The sequence below is a fragment of the Eucalyptus grandis genome, chromosome 11, assembly GCF_016545825.1.
Source record: "Eucalyptus grandis isolate ANBG69807.140 chromosome 11, ASM1654582v1, whole genome shotgun sequence".
In the NCBI taxonomy this organism is placed as follows: domain Eukaryota; kingdom Viridiplantae; phylum Streptophyta; class Magnoliopsida; order Myrtales; family Myrtaceae; genus Eucalyptus; species Eucalyptus grandis.
The window spans coordinates 19,413,079-19,429,605 of NC_052622.1; the positions used below are offsets into that span (position 1 = coordinate 19,413,079).

At 41.5% G+C, this 16,527-nt stretch overlaps 3 protein-coding genes across 3 annotated transcripts; 2 read left to right on the forward strand and 1 right to left on the reverse strand.

Moving 5' to 3' along the window:
* The first annotated feature begins 711 nt into the window (after positions 1 to 711).
* Positions 712 to 2,715, forward strand: LOC104425269 (putative H/ACA ribonucleoprotein complex subunit 1-like protein 1). The gene is made up of 4 exons (XM_010037921.3): positions 712 to 997; positions 1,480 to 1,628; positions 1,722 to 1,837; positions 2,353 to 2,715. Exons 1-4 carry the CDS (start codon positions 841 to 843, stop codon positions 2,519 to 2,521), a joined length of 591 nt encoding a protein of 196 aa, XP_010036223.1. The 5' UTR covers positions 712 to 840; the 3' UTR covers positions 2,522 to 2,715.
* A 1,131-nt stretch (positions 2,716 to 3,846) lies between these two features.
* On the reverse strand, positions 3,847 to 6,506 carry LOC104425270. The gene is made up of 3 exons (XM_010037922.3): positions 6,117 to 6,506; positions 5,027 to 5,095; positions 3,847 to 4,659 (listed from the first exon to the last, which is right to left on the reverse strand). The coding sequence occupies exons 1-3, from the start codon at positions 6,357 to 6,359 to the stop codon at positions 4,045 to 4,047; spliced, it is 927 nt and encodes a 308-aa protein (XP_010036224.2). The 5' UTR covers positions 6,360 to 6,506; the 3' UTR covers positions 3,847 to 4,044.
* Positions 6,507 to 10,414: 3,908 nt separating this feature from the next.
* On the forward strand, positions 10,415 to 16,297 carry LOC104425271. Its single transcript, XM_010037923.3, has 13 exons — positions 10,415 to 10,681; positions 10,892 to 10,954; positions 11,125 to 11,211; positions 11,605 to 11,703; positions 12,270 to 12,365; positions 12,460 to 12,525; positions 12,611 to 12,701; positions 12,866 to 12,933; positions 13,015 to 13,080; positions 13,958 to 14,008; positions 14,185 to 14,249; positions 15,441 to 15,535; positions 16,075 to 16,297. The coding sequence occupies exons 1-12, from the start codon at positions 10,415 to 10,417 to the stop codon at positions 15,496 to 15,498; spliced, it is 1,077 nt and encodes a 358-aa protein (XP_010036225.2). The 3' UTR covers positions 15,499 to 15,535; positions 16,075 to 16,297.
* The last annotated feature ends 230 nt before the right edge of the window (positions 16,298 to 16,527 follow it).

The following is a 16,527-nucleotide window of genomic DNA, read 5'->3' on the forward strand; positions in this document are numbered from 1 at the left end:
ACAAAAAGTTAACTAAATACGTTTCTATTCTTTTTTTTTTCCTGAAACAAAAGAATTAAAATAATTTTTTCAGGGAATAGAAATTATTTTTATCAAATAGAGCCTTATGGTCAAGGATTGAGATTTGGTAGAAACTTTGCTGTGAAGGACATTTGCTTTGGTGTTCTACGATGAGTTCATCCCCTTTTAAGCAAATGGAAGAAGGCTCTATCTCATCTTTGGTAACTAGGAATCCATAAATAAACCATTAGTTGCTAGTAAAATGTTAAATTTCTGCTTGTATCCTAACCCGACATATAACGAATGAAATTGAATCGCATGCAATAGACATCGATAATGTACTATATAATGACAGATCATTGATCCGAATCAATTTTGATACTTGGTGTCCGATAAATTTTTCTAGATAAGATGAAAATTCTTCGTACAAAGGACGAACCCAACTATCTTCTTTCTTTAGTTAATGAAGGAAGATAACAATATAATCGATTTGATGTGATCCACTGGATAGAAAAGTTCATTAGATTTTGGACCCTTTTTCCTTCTCAATTTTCTCATACATTTGAGATAAATCGGATATAAATATTTATCTCGAAAATAAAGACTAAAAGCATCCAAAGTTGCACGAACATCAAGAAAGACCAAGGGTCGTTTTGGTCATTTCGCGGGAACCAGATTGGGCAATGAATAAATTGCACGCAGAGGATGTATAAACCCTAAACCCTCCTGCTTCGCTCGCCGGTCGCTCCTCTTCAGCTGCCGCCCTTCGACAAGCTTTCGACTTCAGGCCCTCTCTCTCTCTCTCTCTCTCTCTCTCTCAGCTTCGTCGACGGGCGAGCGATGCGTCCTCCGCGGGGCGGCGGCGGGTTCAGGGGCGGCAGGGACGGCGGCCGCGGGTTCAGGGGCGGCGGTGGCGGGCGCTTCGGCGGTCGCGGCGGCGGGCGCTTCGGCGGCGGCGGCGGGTTTCGCGACGAGGGGCCTCCGAGTGAAGTCGTAGGTGCGTTTTGCTCGCGTCCTTTCTGGTCCGCGCCTGTATGTTCTGTTTGCTAAAATATCGGTTTTTTAGAGAGAAATGAGGGGAGTCCTGTCTCGTTTGATGCTACGAGGAGGTGCGAATACGTGAAAGTGCGCGTTTTTTCTCAGTTGATGAGAGATGTATTGTCTTCTGTATTTGTCTGGGTGGCTAATGCTTGACGACAGTGCATATGGTGGTTGAAGGTTCGATGTCGAGTGATTCTAGGATTACCGTTATTACTATGATGTGCGAGCTTGATGGTTGAGTTGGCTTTGTGATTGACTTGTTCACCGACGTCGGAGTGAGTCGGCGGATTTCAAGTTCTCTCTCTCTCTCCCTGTCACGGCAGTGTGAATGTAGCTTAGAAGAGCCACTTTTCAGAAATGGGTGTATCCATGAATGAATGTTTGGTTAACGAATGTGCTAACCATTGAATGGTTGCTCTGTCTTCCGTTGTGTTGCAGAGGTTTCGTCGTTTCTCCATGCTTGCGAGGGTGACGCCGTTACTAAGCTTACCCATGAGAAGATCCCCTACTTCAATGCTCCGATCTACTTGCAGAACAAGACTCAAATTGGCAAAGTCGATGAGATATTTGGTCCCATCAACGAATCTGTAAGTCTTTTTTTGAGGCACGTGAGTGGCTCCTTCTGCCTAGGCGTGTTCGTTTCAATGCGATTGACATATTGGTATTGGTATCGATGGCAGTTGTTCTCTATCAAGATGATGGAAGGTATTGTTGCTACTTCATACTCAATGGGAGATAAGTTCTACATTGACCCGGCTAAGCTCTTGCCCCTTGCAAGATTCCTTACGCAGCCAAAGTATGTGTGCCCCTCTCTTTGTACATCATTTAAGGTGTTTTGGAAATCTAAAAAGATAGTTTTATTTGTTTCATATCTCGTGAATTGTCAAATTGTCATACTTCATTTTCAGTGTTTGAAAAATATAAATGCTGCATTTAGTAATGCTAAACGGGTACCTGAGGGCACTCTCTTGTCATGCTTATATAGTTTTTAGCTTGCAGAAATTATAGGAATGTAGGATTGTAGTGTCCTCATTGAATTTGTTGTTGTGTTCACCATCTTATGTGTTCACCAGAGGTGAAGCAATCTTTTGCTTGGAAACGTTTGAAGTGATCAATTAACTGCAGTATCAATTAGGCCTATTAATGTCTAATCCAGTCCTTGTCCAAATCTATCTGTGATCTGTTGCATCTGATTTCCATAGATACTCTTCTAGATATTGAATTAGCTTACAATGAACGTGGTTTCTCGTGATCACGGAATATGGTGTTATTTGCAACTCACTTGTCCCTTTGTATGTTTACCACCTGCAGGGGACAGCATGCTGCTGGTAGAGGTGGAGGTCGTGGTGGAGGCAGAGGAGGCGGTAGAGGTGGTGGCCGTGGAGGTGGTGGTTTTCGTGGACGGGGTCCTCCAAGGGGTGGGAGAGGTGGTCCTAGGGGTGGTCGTGGTGGTGGTTTCAGGGGCAGAGGGAGATTTTAGGCCATCTTTTCTCCTCGTATTACCCGTGCTCTTCTCATTTCGAGTTGTCATTCATGCACATCAAGCTTTGCCGATGTTCTTTGTAATGCTCTCTTTGTTTTTAGTGAACAAGCAAGCCTATCCAGAAAATTATGGTGATTATTGTTATGTTTATTAGGCTCGGAAGTGTGCTTTCCTTTACTAAGATGTTGCAATTTGCTCGTCCTGTTGCTGTATTATTCTGCTATGATTTAGCTGGGAAAAGAAAAGAACGGAAGATGGAAGCCACATGATGCAGATAGTCCCATAACATAATACCTTAGTAAAAACCCCATAGCATGTCTTTGGAAGATGAAATAATTAAATGACGGCTTACACACCTGTAGATTGTTTAAGACCTGCTATTGCCATCGACAGAAATCACGGAGCTGGATTCTTGCAAATTTGCTATGGCTCTCCTTACAAGTATCGATTTTCTTTTTTCCTTGCCCGACATTTAGCGATGTAGTTTTATGGCTGCGTATAGATGGGAATTTCGTAGTTGATTTTGCACAGCTGATGGTCCTAAATGAAAAGGGTTCGTCGATTAATTGCATCATCACGACGTAGGGTAGAAACCCAAGCTGACGCACTGTCTCCGACCTGCCCTGTAACTTTTTGATGAATTAATGTAAAAAGGACGGATTTTGTTAGTCAATGTCTTAAAGTCAATTTTGTATGCTCGATGTCCGTAATCTTTGCAATTATCTAAGTGCTAACTAGAGTCTTCCTTGAAATATTGACTCTGTGGTTCTATCCAGAATGCCAATACCTCTAGGTCAGACGACCTACATACACACAGATCCAGAGTGTGAGAAATGTCTACCGGGAAGATTGGTTCTTGGATTCGTTGGGTGTGGTGACTAACTTCGCCATTTTAGCCACAATGACGGGCTCTACCTTATGTTCATTCACAATTTAATATTTTAGCAGCCCAACCAAAGATTTCTCAAGTAACTCTACCCTTGTGGTAGCACAGATCCCAAGGAAGTAGCAATTGTGACGTGTTGAAGGCAAGTAAATGGCCTAACTTCATATACCGGAGCGCATTGTACACAAAATCGGCACCTATGCACGCTTACTGGAGGAGTCTCTTCGCGGTTCAATTTAGCCATCTTGCTGTCCATGATATGCTTTGGCAACCTGCATGCTCTGACAATTACCCCATGTTTATGGGAGGGGAGACATTTGCACCCAGGGAAAGACTAATCGATTCCCAGCTAGCGTTGAACGCCCCCAAACGGTATCAAAGAACAATCAACTAGAGCAGCCAGTGACCCAATGATTTGGACAAACAACAGTATCAGTTGGAAAGTATTTCTGCTGACAATGGGCTGGATTTCACAACTCAGAAACATGGGTTGAAATTGCAGCTTTGGGATGATTTTAACCAGTCTCTAGTACAGGTTTGGAAGCACAAAGGATTGCCCAAACATATACTCTCTTAAAAAATACAACTGTACAGCACAGTAGTAATGATTAATTACTGGCAACAAGCACCAAGTCTAATTCAGATCAACTTGTAGCTTAATAGACATGTACAGCAGCGTCAGAAGAGCGCCTTGTGGTAGTGGCGCATACCTCGCAAGATTGGTGCCAACCCACATAGCAACCACCACAAGAACAACTACATTGCTGCTGCTTTTCCCACAAACCCAACTTGCGAAAGAGAGGCATAGAGTCAGCAAAATGCCACCTCTCCCACCCAAAATCCAGGCAATCACATAACCAATCTTATACCCTGCATCTAATTTCCTGTCAAGTAATGCTGTAAAGCTGCTAAAGGTAAGGGAAATCCGACAGCCCAGTGTCTGCACGAAGAATAATAGTAGGAAGGCAGATCTAAGTACTTCCATGAAGGCACCCCTCTCTTGGCCAAAGTTCTCCCTTCCAACTTCTTCTGTTTCACTGTAAAAAGAAGATTCGCCTTCGTTGGCTTTATATCTTTCTCTGTGCATTTCATGTTGCATCTTACGCCTCAGTTCAGCCCACTTGTAGATCCGAAACCCATCTTCATATTCAGGGTTATAATACCCTTTACCTTTATAAAGTCTGCCAGTGTCTTCCTGGAATTTGAGTGCCTTGTCATAACGAGTTCTTGCGGCCTCATTTGATAATACCTGTTTGAAAATGAAGGATATTTTGAAGGCACAGCCATGTTTTTGGCTAGACTATATGAAAGCATGAAGTACTCTCACAGGGGATAATAAAATGGCTTCAAGACAGAAATTGTTGTGCCTAGTACCATTTTGTTTCTCACCAATATTTCATTACTAAGAGAATGAGCTTGGTGGCCACTTTCAATCATAATGTTATGGCATCAACAAGTTAATGGACAAAACAGTTGCTATAATACCAATCCTTTGCCGAAATTGTTTCTATGGGTCATTCTAATTATTATCCAACCTTTAAGTACTAAACTCCTTATAATCAAATTCATCTTACATGAGTCAGGAAATATATAATATAGGACATAAGTATACTCACTTCATATGCACGGCGGATGGTCTTGAAAATCTCGCCAGCTTGCAGATCTTTGCTAACATCAGGATGATACTGTGATCAAGAGATGCAATCACAAAAAGGCAAGTAATGGTAAATACATGTCCGAAGAAAGACTCATGAAGAGTATTAAATTTAAGACTTCGAGGGGAGGCCACAGCTAGTACTCCTAGTCCTTGTAATTAATAGGAGATCGACAGCAAAGACAGGTTTCATTGGAGCACGGTCACATAATGAAATCGTAAGTTCGAACAAGTGATGAAAGATACAAGAAAAAGGATGAAACAGAAATGGAAAGTCATTCGAATCGGAAACTCTACAATTTAGTGGGTATAGTAAATTTAGCTCGAAATCGGCCTTTTCCCAGATCTTTCTTTTTGACAAGCGACGTTAACAACATGACGCCATGTCATGTTGCGAACTTGTGAGCCTTCAAAAATTCCTCCTGAAGATAAGGATGCATGAGATCACAGGGTGTCGCATCCTTTCCTCATCACAAACCCAGAGTCTGTCATTGTGTCAGCTCAAATACTCGCCAAAATCAGTTAGGAGTTGCCTCAAGACTTTGAACACCAATCGTTTTCCCCCATAACACTCAATAATATCCCCCTTAAAATCTGATCATTAAGCTCCACCATATCCATCATAGAGCTGATCCATGCAAAAATCTCTCCTTCCAAAGGCACCGCGAAGAAGCATGATTTTTTGGGGGTTCTCAAGTGAAAAGCTTCAATCACTCAATTTTCACAACGACAGCACAGACACACAAAAGCTCGCACGAAATCGTCATAACTCCCGACCTCCTCGTACAGCGCAACATGGGCAGATAAACCAGCATGTTCCTCACATTTCTTCATGAAATTCTTACCTCTACTTATTTACCATAACAATAAAACAAATCCGAAATTGAATATCAGTCAGCTTGTAGAAACCTAATCAATCAATCTTCGCTCTTTAAGGAACCAATCGCCATCGCCTCGAGCATGCATCAGCTTCCACGACCCCGGAACTGTTATTTAGAAAAAAAAAAAAAAACAGGACTTCGCGAGATGACGGAGCGTTCGCCGGGAAATACCTTGCGGGCCAGGAGGCGATAAGCCCTCTTGACGTCGCCGGAGGTCGCGTGGCGCGTGAGGCCCAACACGTCGTAGTGGTTCCGCTCGCCGCCGTCGATCGCCGCCCACGACGACGGCGGCGGCGACGACGACGACGATATCGGCCGCCACCGGTGGCGGTAACGGTGGGCGGTTCTGGAGTTCGAGGCGTGGGACCGCGACGGGAGGATCGGGACGGGTCCCACGAAACGGTGCGCCTGCATTATCCTGCATGCATCGGCGGAGATTCGGATTTGGTCTCGGCTAATCGTTCCTGCGTCGTCGGCCTTTTCAGTGGAGGAGGAGAAGGCGCCCGGCGGAGGCGGAGGCGGGTTCGGTTCGGGTCGGTTCGGGTCCCCGGAGGGAGGGAATTAGTCAAGTGGTACTTGTGTAGCCGGCGGGTGAACATTTGGCGGGTTTTAGGGTCGGGCCGAGTTGTTGCTCAGGCTTGCCCGTGGCAGGAAAAGATCAATTGTAAGTGTGGATATTTGTCAGGCTGGGATGGGCCGGGCATGGATGGGCCGGGCCAGTCTGCCTCGGGTCTAATTGGGTCCGGCCTTTTCGATGATCCGAATAGCGTCGAGCTTTTAATTTAAATAACCTCGCATTGTATATGCCAATTATTGCCTTTAAAAAAAAAATAATAATAATAGTGATAATAATTATTTGGGCAGTCACTTTCGATGATTTCACTAAAAACATCATGCATAATAAGACACCTTGATTTTTTTGTATAAACATTTCGTGGATGATACTAATTTTTGTCAATCCAAAATAATGAGATATCACCCGCATTTCTTGAAAAAAAGTTATCATTTTATGCAATATTTTTATTTAATTAGATTTTATCTTTTAAAATTTCATGTAGGAATATAAAACTATGCTGTGAAAATCTTCAAAAGGTTCTTTTTTTTTTCTTCATCCAATCATCCCATTATATATGGAAACAAAATCTAACAATGAAAAAAACATAATGTCTTAAATATACACGGAGCAACAAACAAAACCTCAATATGTGAAAGTTTTAATTATGGTAATTGCGTCCTACATATAAATAGAAAAGAAGAAGAAGAAGAGAGGAAAATAAGTAAATTTGAGATCACCGCATTAAAGTGCAATTTAATAATTAAGGAAAATTCTATCGTTATGAAGAAAACGGGATGGATTTAGTTAATAGTGGAAATAGCGACATCCTAAGAAGAAAAAGGAAGTGAAAGTTAAAAGGGAAAAAGCCACGAAAAATCCCGAACTTTGCCAAAAGTGATACATTTACCCAATTTTTTTTTGTGACGTGAAAAACCCTAAAATTTTCAAACCGTGACACATTTATCCCATCAAGGGTATTTTTGTCTTTTATTCTATATATATATATTTATTTTTTTTTTTACTTTTTTTCTTCTTCTTCCCTCCGCCGGCCATGGCGGAGGGAAGTCGGCGTCGGCGAGGGCCGCCCGCCCGCCGGGTCTCGGCAAGGGCGGGGACACCCTCACACGATGCGGGCGGGGGCCCTCGCCCGACGCCGGTGAGGGCCGCCCTAGCCCAATGCCGGTGAGGGTGATCCTTGCCCAACGCCGGCGAGGGCCGCCCTCGCCGGACGCCGGAGGGAAGAGAGAAGAAAAAAAAAGAAAAAAAAGAAAAGACCAAAATGCCCTATAATTTTGGGATAAATGTGTCACATAACAAAAGTTCAGGGTTTTTGTGTCACAAAAAAAGTTTGGGGTAAATGAGTCACGCTTATTAAAGTTCAAGGTTTTTTATGTTACAAAAAAAGTTTAGGGTAAATGTATCATTTTGGGCAAAGTTCGGGTTTTTCGTAACTTTTTCCCAAGTTAAAATCATCTCTCCTAGGGATGAGCATGGTTTTAAAGTAAGTAAATTTGAGAACTATGTAATCCTAAAATAGAAATTAACAAATATTTACAATATAAGTGAGGTTCGTAGGTAGAGGCTTGAGCGAAGAAGAGAAATTCTTCCATCTCTAATCCGTTCGTTTCACGTAAAATATCATGTTTTCGGAAAACATTTTCCTAGAAGTCATTTTCCAGAAAATGACTCTATTTTCCTAGTGTTCGGCCAAAATCTAAAATTTGAGTGGAAAATATTTTCCACTGTTCGTTAGCTAAAACATTTTCTTGGAAAAAAATTATCAAAAATTGAATTTTAATATTTTTAATTGACCAAAAAAATTATTTTATTTATTTATATTTTTTTAAAAAATGATTTTTTAATTATTTATATTTTTAAAATGGAAATTTTTATTTTTTATTTTTTATTTTTCTTTTCCTTCCTCCTTCCTCCTCCTTCTTCCTCCCGAGTGGCTTCGTCGGCCGTCGCCTCCTTCCTCCTCCTTCCGCCGCCGCCACCTCCTTCCTTCCCGACGATGGCCGGTTGCCCGGCCGACTAAGACCCTGGCCAAATCCGGTGAGCTCGAGGCTCGGCCGATGTCACCCGAGCTCGCCGGATCTGAGACGAGCTCGAGCTCGCCGGATCGAGCTCGAGCTCGCCGCTAGATTCGGCGAGCCGTGAGCTCCGCCGCCCGATCCGGCGAGCTCGAGGCTTGGCCGATCTCACCCGAGCGCGCCGATCTCGGATGCGACGAGCTCGAGCTCGCCCGGATCGGGAGCCCGAGCTTTGTCGCTAGATCCGGCGAGCCGCGAGCTCCGCCGGCTGATCCGACGAGCTCACGGCTCGCGGCCGCACGACGAGCGGCTCGGGATGACGGGCTCCCCGCGAGCCTCCGCGCCGCCGCGGTGCTCCCTCTTGAGCCGGATCCTCCCGGCGGCTTCGAGCCGCCGGGGAAGCGGAGTGCCGCGACGGCGACGACGCCCCGGCCGGAGCAGGCGGGCAAGAGCGGCCGGGGAGGGCGGAGGCTGATCCCTTCTCCGGACGTTGTCGAAGCCATCGCAGCAGGGAGAGCAAGAAAGAGAGAGAGAGAGAGAGAACGAGAACTAATGAAGGAAGGAGAAAGCAGCGGAAGCGCGAGAGCTCGCGCGAGAGTTTCGGAAAATGATTTCCTCTTTTCAAAAGAGGAAATCATTTTCCACGATTTCAAGAGGGATTTTCTGTTGACCAGAAAATATTTTCCGTTGACCGTGCATTTTCTGCCATCCGAACACCGGAAATTTCGGAAAATATTTTCCTGGAAGTTATTTTCCGCGAAACGAACGGAGCCTAAGAGTGACTCTTAGTATTTGACTCATTCAAATCTTGAGAATCCAGATGTTACTTTTTGTGACTTACAAGTTATCACATCGTCGGCCGCTTTTATCGTCACCAATCAAGTTGTGTTGTGCATTATTTGACTCTTTGAAATCTCGAGAGTCCAGATGTTACTTTTCGTTACTTATCAGTTGCTGGCCGTTTCCATCGTCATCAACCAGGTTGTGTATTGTTTTCCGACCAGGAGAGCACAGATAGCTCATACTTTGCTCAAAACCTCTTCGTTGGCCAAGATCACCAACAACAAAACCTAGAAACCTTGAACCTTATTGCTGGTTTGCTTGTTGTTCACAACTGTTAATCATGTCCTCAATGTGAGGTTTGAATGATCTATCTTCATTCACTTTGATTAAGACATGTATATTTGAAGTTCTCATTTGTATTTGAGCAAAATCCAATCAAGATTGATATTATTTCGTGGATTCTTAGTATGTTAGTATGTCAGCATGTATGACGATAATCTAGATTTTAATCTCTCATTTGCTTTAATTACATGAACAACTTCAGGAAACTGCTCATCACACATTCAATGAAATGCACAAACCAGTCCAATCGCAATCTCTCTTACAATCACAAATGAGAGCTAATGAGATCAAACCTCAATTTGCAACTTCCAAACATATAAGAAAAATAGAAGACTGAAGATCAAACACACCATGAACTCTAATACTTCCTCACTAAAGCACCATAACAATATGAAGTCCTGCTAATGAGGGGCATGTAATCAAAGTGCCAGCCACTGATCAAGCCCAATTAACTTGATTATTTTTAAGCAAAATGAGATTATCTTGGCCATTGTAGAGTAATTTTACATTATTTCAAGAGATTGAGAATAAAAGAATAGCTTTCAAATTCTGGAACACACATGGTAGGTCTTGATTCTCGAAAATTGAGGAACTAATTTGGGTAGGTTCTGGAAATATAGACAGACTTTGGAACCACTTATCTTAATCTCCCCTATTTAATTTGCTGAAACTTTTTTCTCTCCTATTTAATTTGCTGACATTTTCTTGTTCCAAATAAATGAGGTTTTTTTTTTTTTTTTAAACAGACCAAATAAATGAGGTTTAGAAAGAGAGTTTTTGAAATTGTAAAAGAGGAGGTTAGGTGGACTGGTGGGAGAGGGCAGTACAGCGTTGTGCGCGAGAAGCAAGCGAAGATGATGACTCTGGCGTCACCCTGCTCGTCCTCGCTCTCTCTACTTACCCGCGTAAATGGCGGCCCACTCCTTCTCTCCCCTCTTCGTTTCCGCTTCTGCCCTCCCAGCAGACCTCCCAAGCTCTCCCCTCTCCTTCGCCCTCTTTCCATGGCCGCCTCGTCCGCTCAGGTTCGTTTGCTTGGCTTCTTCTCCTCCGCCAAAGCTCCTTCCTTTTTGATTCCTTGCTCTCTTTCCCGGTCTTCCTTTGCTTGCCCGTTTTGGTACGCGTGATTAGAGATGTAAAGCGACTGGTGGGTCAACGCGATTCGATCGATATGGAATTGGGTACTAATCCCTGGTTTTTGAATGTGGGTGTGCGTGCGTGTGTGGCGAGAGCAGACTGTGTCGCCTGGAGATCCCAAGAGCGAGGTCGATGTTTTCCAATTAGTTCAAGCTCATCAGGTAATTGGTCTATCATTCTCTCGTAGTGCCTTTGGTTTGACTTTCGAAAAATCTAACATTTATTGCTCCCTTGTGATGTGGGTTGTGGACGTCCTTATTCTGGAGATGTATTTCTGTGTTTGAGTAGGGTTCTCTGATTACAGTATTTTGCTGGGTGTTTGGTATTGCAGGAAAAGGCGGCCCGGCTTCCGCCTGTGGAGGAGATCCGGACGGTGCTCGATTGCAGTGTGCGCGGCATGCTCTCCACGCTTTCTCATGTGAGTTTTATGTTGGAAGATTGACTGACCAATCATTGTTTGGAAAAAGCTTCTACCTGAGTGCACCAATACAGTAAAACTTGGTTGGGTTCTTCTCTGTTCTTGACAATTCTGATTGGACTTGGCAGCATATTCTGATTTTCTCGGGCAATAGTTGGGAACTTGTCTTCTCTGCCATGTCACAGCACCGTTCCTTTTTCTTGTATATGTTTTACTTGTTTTGTGCCCAACGAAGCATGTTGTATATGTTCAATGTCAGTCTTTCCTGGCGAGAAATAATGTTTCCTGATTAATAACCGTTGTTCCCATTGTTGACTTTTCGCGTTATGCATTGATCATGTCTGTGTCCTTAGGGCACACGAGGAACTGATTGCACTCTCTTTTGATTTGCAGAAAATTGATGGTTATCCATCTGGTTCAATGGTTGACTTTGCTTGTGATGCAGATGGATCTCCAATACTAGCAATCAGCAGCCTGGCATACCATTTTAAGGTTTAATTTTTAAATCTCGACTTCGACGAATGAGTCTTTATAAAATCTCCATGCTAGAGGATTTCTGTACATGCTCCTGTGACAGTGTATGAGTCTCTTGCGTGGGAATCTTGTTAAATAGTTTCTAAATGTGGCATGTGTCTAGTTAACGTGATGATATTTAAAATGTGTAAAAATTCCTGTTACGTTGTTCATTAACATTGGATGTGTGCTACAAGTGCGTGTAACATCTTAAAAATAAGTATAGTTAATCTGATGATTAAAATGAGTAAAAAAAAGCACTAGCCATTTTGATTAGATTGGAAACCTATAATTTTTGCCGGCCATTGGTTTTTCTTGGTGCTAGTCATCTAGACATTGTTTTGTTTTATAGGTAGACCTACTTTAAAAATAATTTGACCATGTCCTAAGCAATCGTATTTGTAAATCATGTTTAGCTCCTTGTCCACTGTGAATATGATTTGGGTTTTTCAGAAGCTTGTTCAAGTTTCCTGCTTCGCTGATATAATTTCACTATCCCTGTCTCGGAAAATCACTCTAATCTATCGAGAGCTCACTTTATGCAGGACCTTTTGGCTAATCCCAAGTGCTCTCTTCTAGTTGCTAGAGATCCTGAGGATAGGACTGATTTGGTGATCACTCTGCACGGTGATGCTGTCAGTGTGAGTTTTATAGTCTATTATACTTTTTCCTACTGATGCTGAAAGTGTCATGTTTATATCCAGAGTTGGTAAATGTGAGCCGTCAATTGTGTAGGTCCCTGAAAAAGATACAGAAAGTGTCCGTGCTGCATATCTGTCAAAGCATCCAAATGCATTTTGGGTAATTTATTTCTTTTAATCTGATAAGATTTTCTGATTTTGAACTATCTAAAGATGCTTGTTATATTTTCCCTTCTAATCTGAAGGTTGATTTTGGTGACTTCCAATTTATGCGCATTGAACCAAAAGCCGTGCGATATGTTTCTGGCGTGGCAACAGCTTTGTTAGGTTCCGGAGGTAAGTGTCCTGGCTTTCTCTGTATTAGTCTATGTCTTTAAAGAATGAGGTGAAATCCTCCTAATTTTTAGTACTGTATGCATTTCCATGGTGCTTCATTTGGCACTTCAGACCATGCACTATTGATTTACCAACTGAAATATTTAATTTTTCATCACATTCAGAGTTTACCAGGGAGGAATTCAAGGCTTCAAAAGTGGACCCGATCGCACAGTTTACTAAGCCTGTTACGGTAAATGCAAATTGGATAGTTTTCTGATCCCTGTCGATAATGATGATTTTCCCTCATTAATCCAATTTCCTTGATTGTTAGTCTCACATGAATAGGGACCATGCTGAAGATACCAAGCTCATTGTGAGACACTGGACCTCTATTCCGGTATGAATCTTACATCTCGCTTTTATAAGTGTGATTGGAAAACAAATTTTATTAGCTGATAAGTTGCAGCTTGTAGAGTGTCATATGGTGGATCAAAGGCTCAAAAGTCTAGTCACTAGATAAAGACATGGATGTGAATTTTAAACCATTAATATAAGTGCACAGGATGATAATGTATGTTGAACAGTTCAAAGGCACGAAAGGAGTAATGTGTCTGAGATAATTCTGGAGTGCCTGTATAGTATTCCCAGTAGTCTGTGGTTCAAGCTTCTTTGTCATATCTCTAATCTCTTTGTGATGTTCATTTCTCCTACGAATCATTTTGCATAACTCTGTCTGCTCAGGCATATGGAAATCAAAGATTTCCTTTTCTAATGATAATGATAACTATGTGGTTCACCTGTGGTGTCATATACTGATTGTTGACCCAGAATGTGCTTTCCTCCTACTAAATAATAGCTTAGTTGGTTATGTGCATTAGGAATTACCAAAGTATATGGTTCATATGCTAATAGCGATCTGAGTATGAACCTTAAATGTATAGATTTTTAGATTGAATGCATCGCTACTTTACCCTATATTCATAATATTCTCCATGTTGCCATATCTTCATGTACTAAATCTGCATTTGTAAGACACATCTTTGCTCCATCAACTAAAGGGTGAAGTGTGCGTGACAAACATTCAAGGTTCTGATTCTTTGCATTTATTAATACTAGCACAACGTTTATGTGCATATTTGTTCCTGATGCGAAAGAATGAGGTCAAGATTTGTAATCTTGTTGTTTTGTGGTAATAACTTAATGGCTTGAAACAGCATATGAATTGGCATCTCTTGGATGTAAAGTTTTTGAAACAGAGGTATGTTTTTGTGTAGGTTGACTCTGCTTACATGCTGGATCTGGATAGCCTGGGCTTTAGTGTCAAGGTATTCTTTTTCCCCACCTTCTTCTTTGATAGTTCAAGAAATTCATCATTAAGTTCATTGTGGTTTGTACAAATAATCCTTCAGTTTCATTGACCTACAGCTAACTCACATTGTTCTACTGCTTGGTTTTCTCCTTTTCTCTCACATAGGGTTTTGTTTTCTTTTTTTTTTGTCAGGCAACATGTCAAGGAAGTAATTTCAAGCTTCGAATCCCTTTTCCGCGTCAAGCTGCAGATCGGAAGTAAGGCATTTTACATTTAACATGTCTCCTAGACCTTTGTGTAAGGTTGATTTTCTGGTTTATGTTGCTTTTTCAAGCATTTTCGGCAATTTCACATTCTTTTCAAAATGGACTTCTGAGCTTCTCTTCAATTTGTTGTTGCATGTGATGCAATAGATATAGGACATGGGGGTAATGTGATTCACTTAACTGTGCCATAGTCAAAATGGAGTACATAAGGTGGCAGATTAAGTCTTCATGGATTAGTTTAGAGTTTTGTCCATATTCTTGTGTCCTGGTGCAAAACTTTTGAACAGTTCCTCGGCCAATGTAAACCTTTATCTTTTGTATTGGCTTCCCTTAATTTTAAGGGCATTCCAAGTGAATCAGTGCTTAGGACTGAATTTCTTAAGTTATTTATTTCTTTTGTTTGCATCATAGCTCCTGTCTCTTACTCCAAATCGACTGTTTAAGTAGGGAGTGTGGAAATCATCCGTGGCGATAATAAGCTTCCCCTCTTTTAGTAGTTAACTTAAGAAATTTGGTCCCACTTTCTGTTGAAAGCTGTTTTTTTTTTTTGGTAAAGTTCTGTTGAAAGCTGTTGTTCTTGGGGTTATGCCATAAATTGTCAAACATTGCCTTCTTTCTTGGAGGTGGTCCAGGTTTGCGAATTTTGATGGATAGCTATAAAGATCTCAATCTTAATGCACACGGAATGTTATGTGAGGGAGAGTAAATGATTTCATGCTTTTTAGATATTAAAAGACTTTTGGAGGCTTTTATTTGCAAATCTATTGCAGAAAGCGCAGTAGCTTCTTGATCTTGTATTATCCCTACCCTTGTTGTCATCTTTATATTAGACCTTTTCTTCTTCGAACTTTCAGGTACCTTTTTTTAGTAGTTCCTGTATACATTGATTTTGCTCTCTCTTTTCCTCTCCCGAAGGGGAAAAAAATAAAATTAAGAATGGCCAGCTTCATTTGGTCAGCAAAAATAGGACTAGTTTTGTGAATATCTTCTTTTCATGATTTCTTGATCAATGATGATTCTTCTGCAGAACTTTATTTGATTGTGGTTACAACATGTACACTTGACTACGCTAGAACAGTATGCAATTAAAAAGTGTGGGGGGAACCTTAGTTTCTTAGTTCATCTATTGAACCAACACAACCACCTCCCTGATGGAAGTTGAATTAATCTTGCATTTCTCAGGGATGTGAAGACCCTTGTAGTGGAAATGCTTGAAGCTGCAAAGGCTCAAGACAATTGACAGTGCGGTTAAAGGATAAAGAGCGGCACATGTCCTGGTAATAATTTCTCTGGAATCTGTTCGTTTCAGCATATCATATAGCAGATGGCTCCCTTCTGGGGACCTGTTGTCTCATTCCAGAATAAAAGAAAATAGAAAAGAAAAGAGGGCTTCGAATAGAGTTCACATATGACACTATACAACCTTAATGTGGATATTAGCTGTTCTTATCCCCTTATATGACTGGTCTTATCTGGTAATTGGACATTGTGCTTGAAATCTGTGATGGTTGGTCGAGGCCTTCTCTCTACCTGAATTCCCTTTACGTAAATGTTTTGGACCATTTTTTTTCTCAAATCTTTGTGGATCTTCACCACCATTATACTTCTAACTTTACGTGCATTAAAAGCCATGAGGTTTTCTACTTCATTGAGAACTGGTTTTATTGATTGAGGTAGTAAAAAAGCTCTGCTCCGTCTTATTGTTGACGTCTTAAACTTGTGCTGTGAACATGGTCTCCTTTATGCCATTCGTCTGTGCTGTGGCATGATGCTTATCTAGTAGCCTCATGATCCTAGATTTGTCTTCGTCCCGCAGGATGCAGCTGACAATAAGAATTGCTTGGGGTGGTCAGAACGCAATCTCTCGATGCCGCAAAAGTTCTCTGTTGTCGTGATAGAAAATTTACATGTATAGTGTTACATACTCAATTCTACAAGTACAGGGACAATGGCATGCAATGACACAACCGTTCTTCATCAATCTGTAATTGAAATATATACATCTATATTGATTTGATAAAAGAGTCTTCAGGATACAATATCAAAGATTTATTATCCATTAAAAATATATATACATCTCCACCTGACAAGTAAATGAATAAGTTCATCTTAAATAAAATTAACTCATACTCAAAAGTTCCACTATTAAAATGTCCTCATACCGTTTTTATTTGTGGCTAGTTGAAGAACCTAAAAGGTAAGTATGACAATGGAATGAGCTATCATAATCTGGTGAGTAATAATTGTTTCTAAGCGGAAGGAACATTCA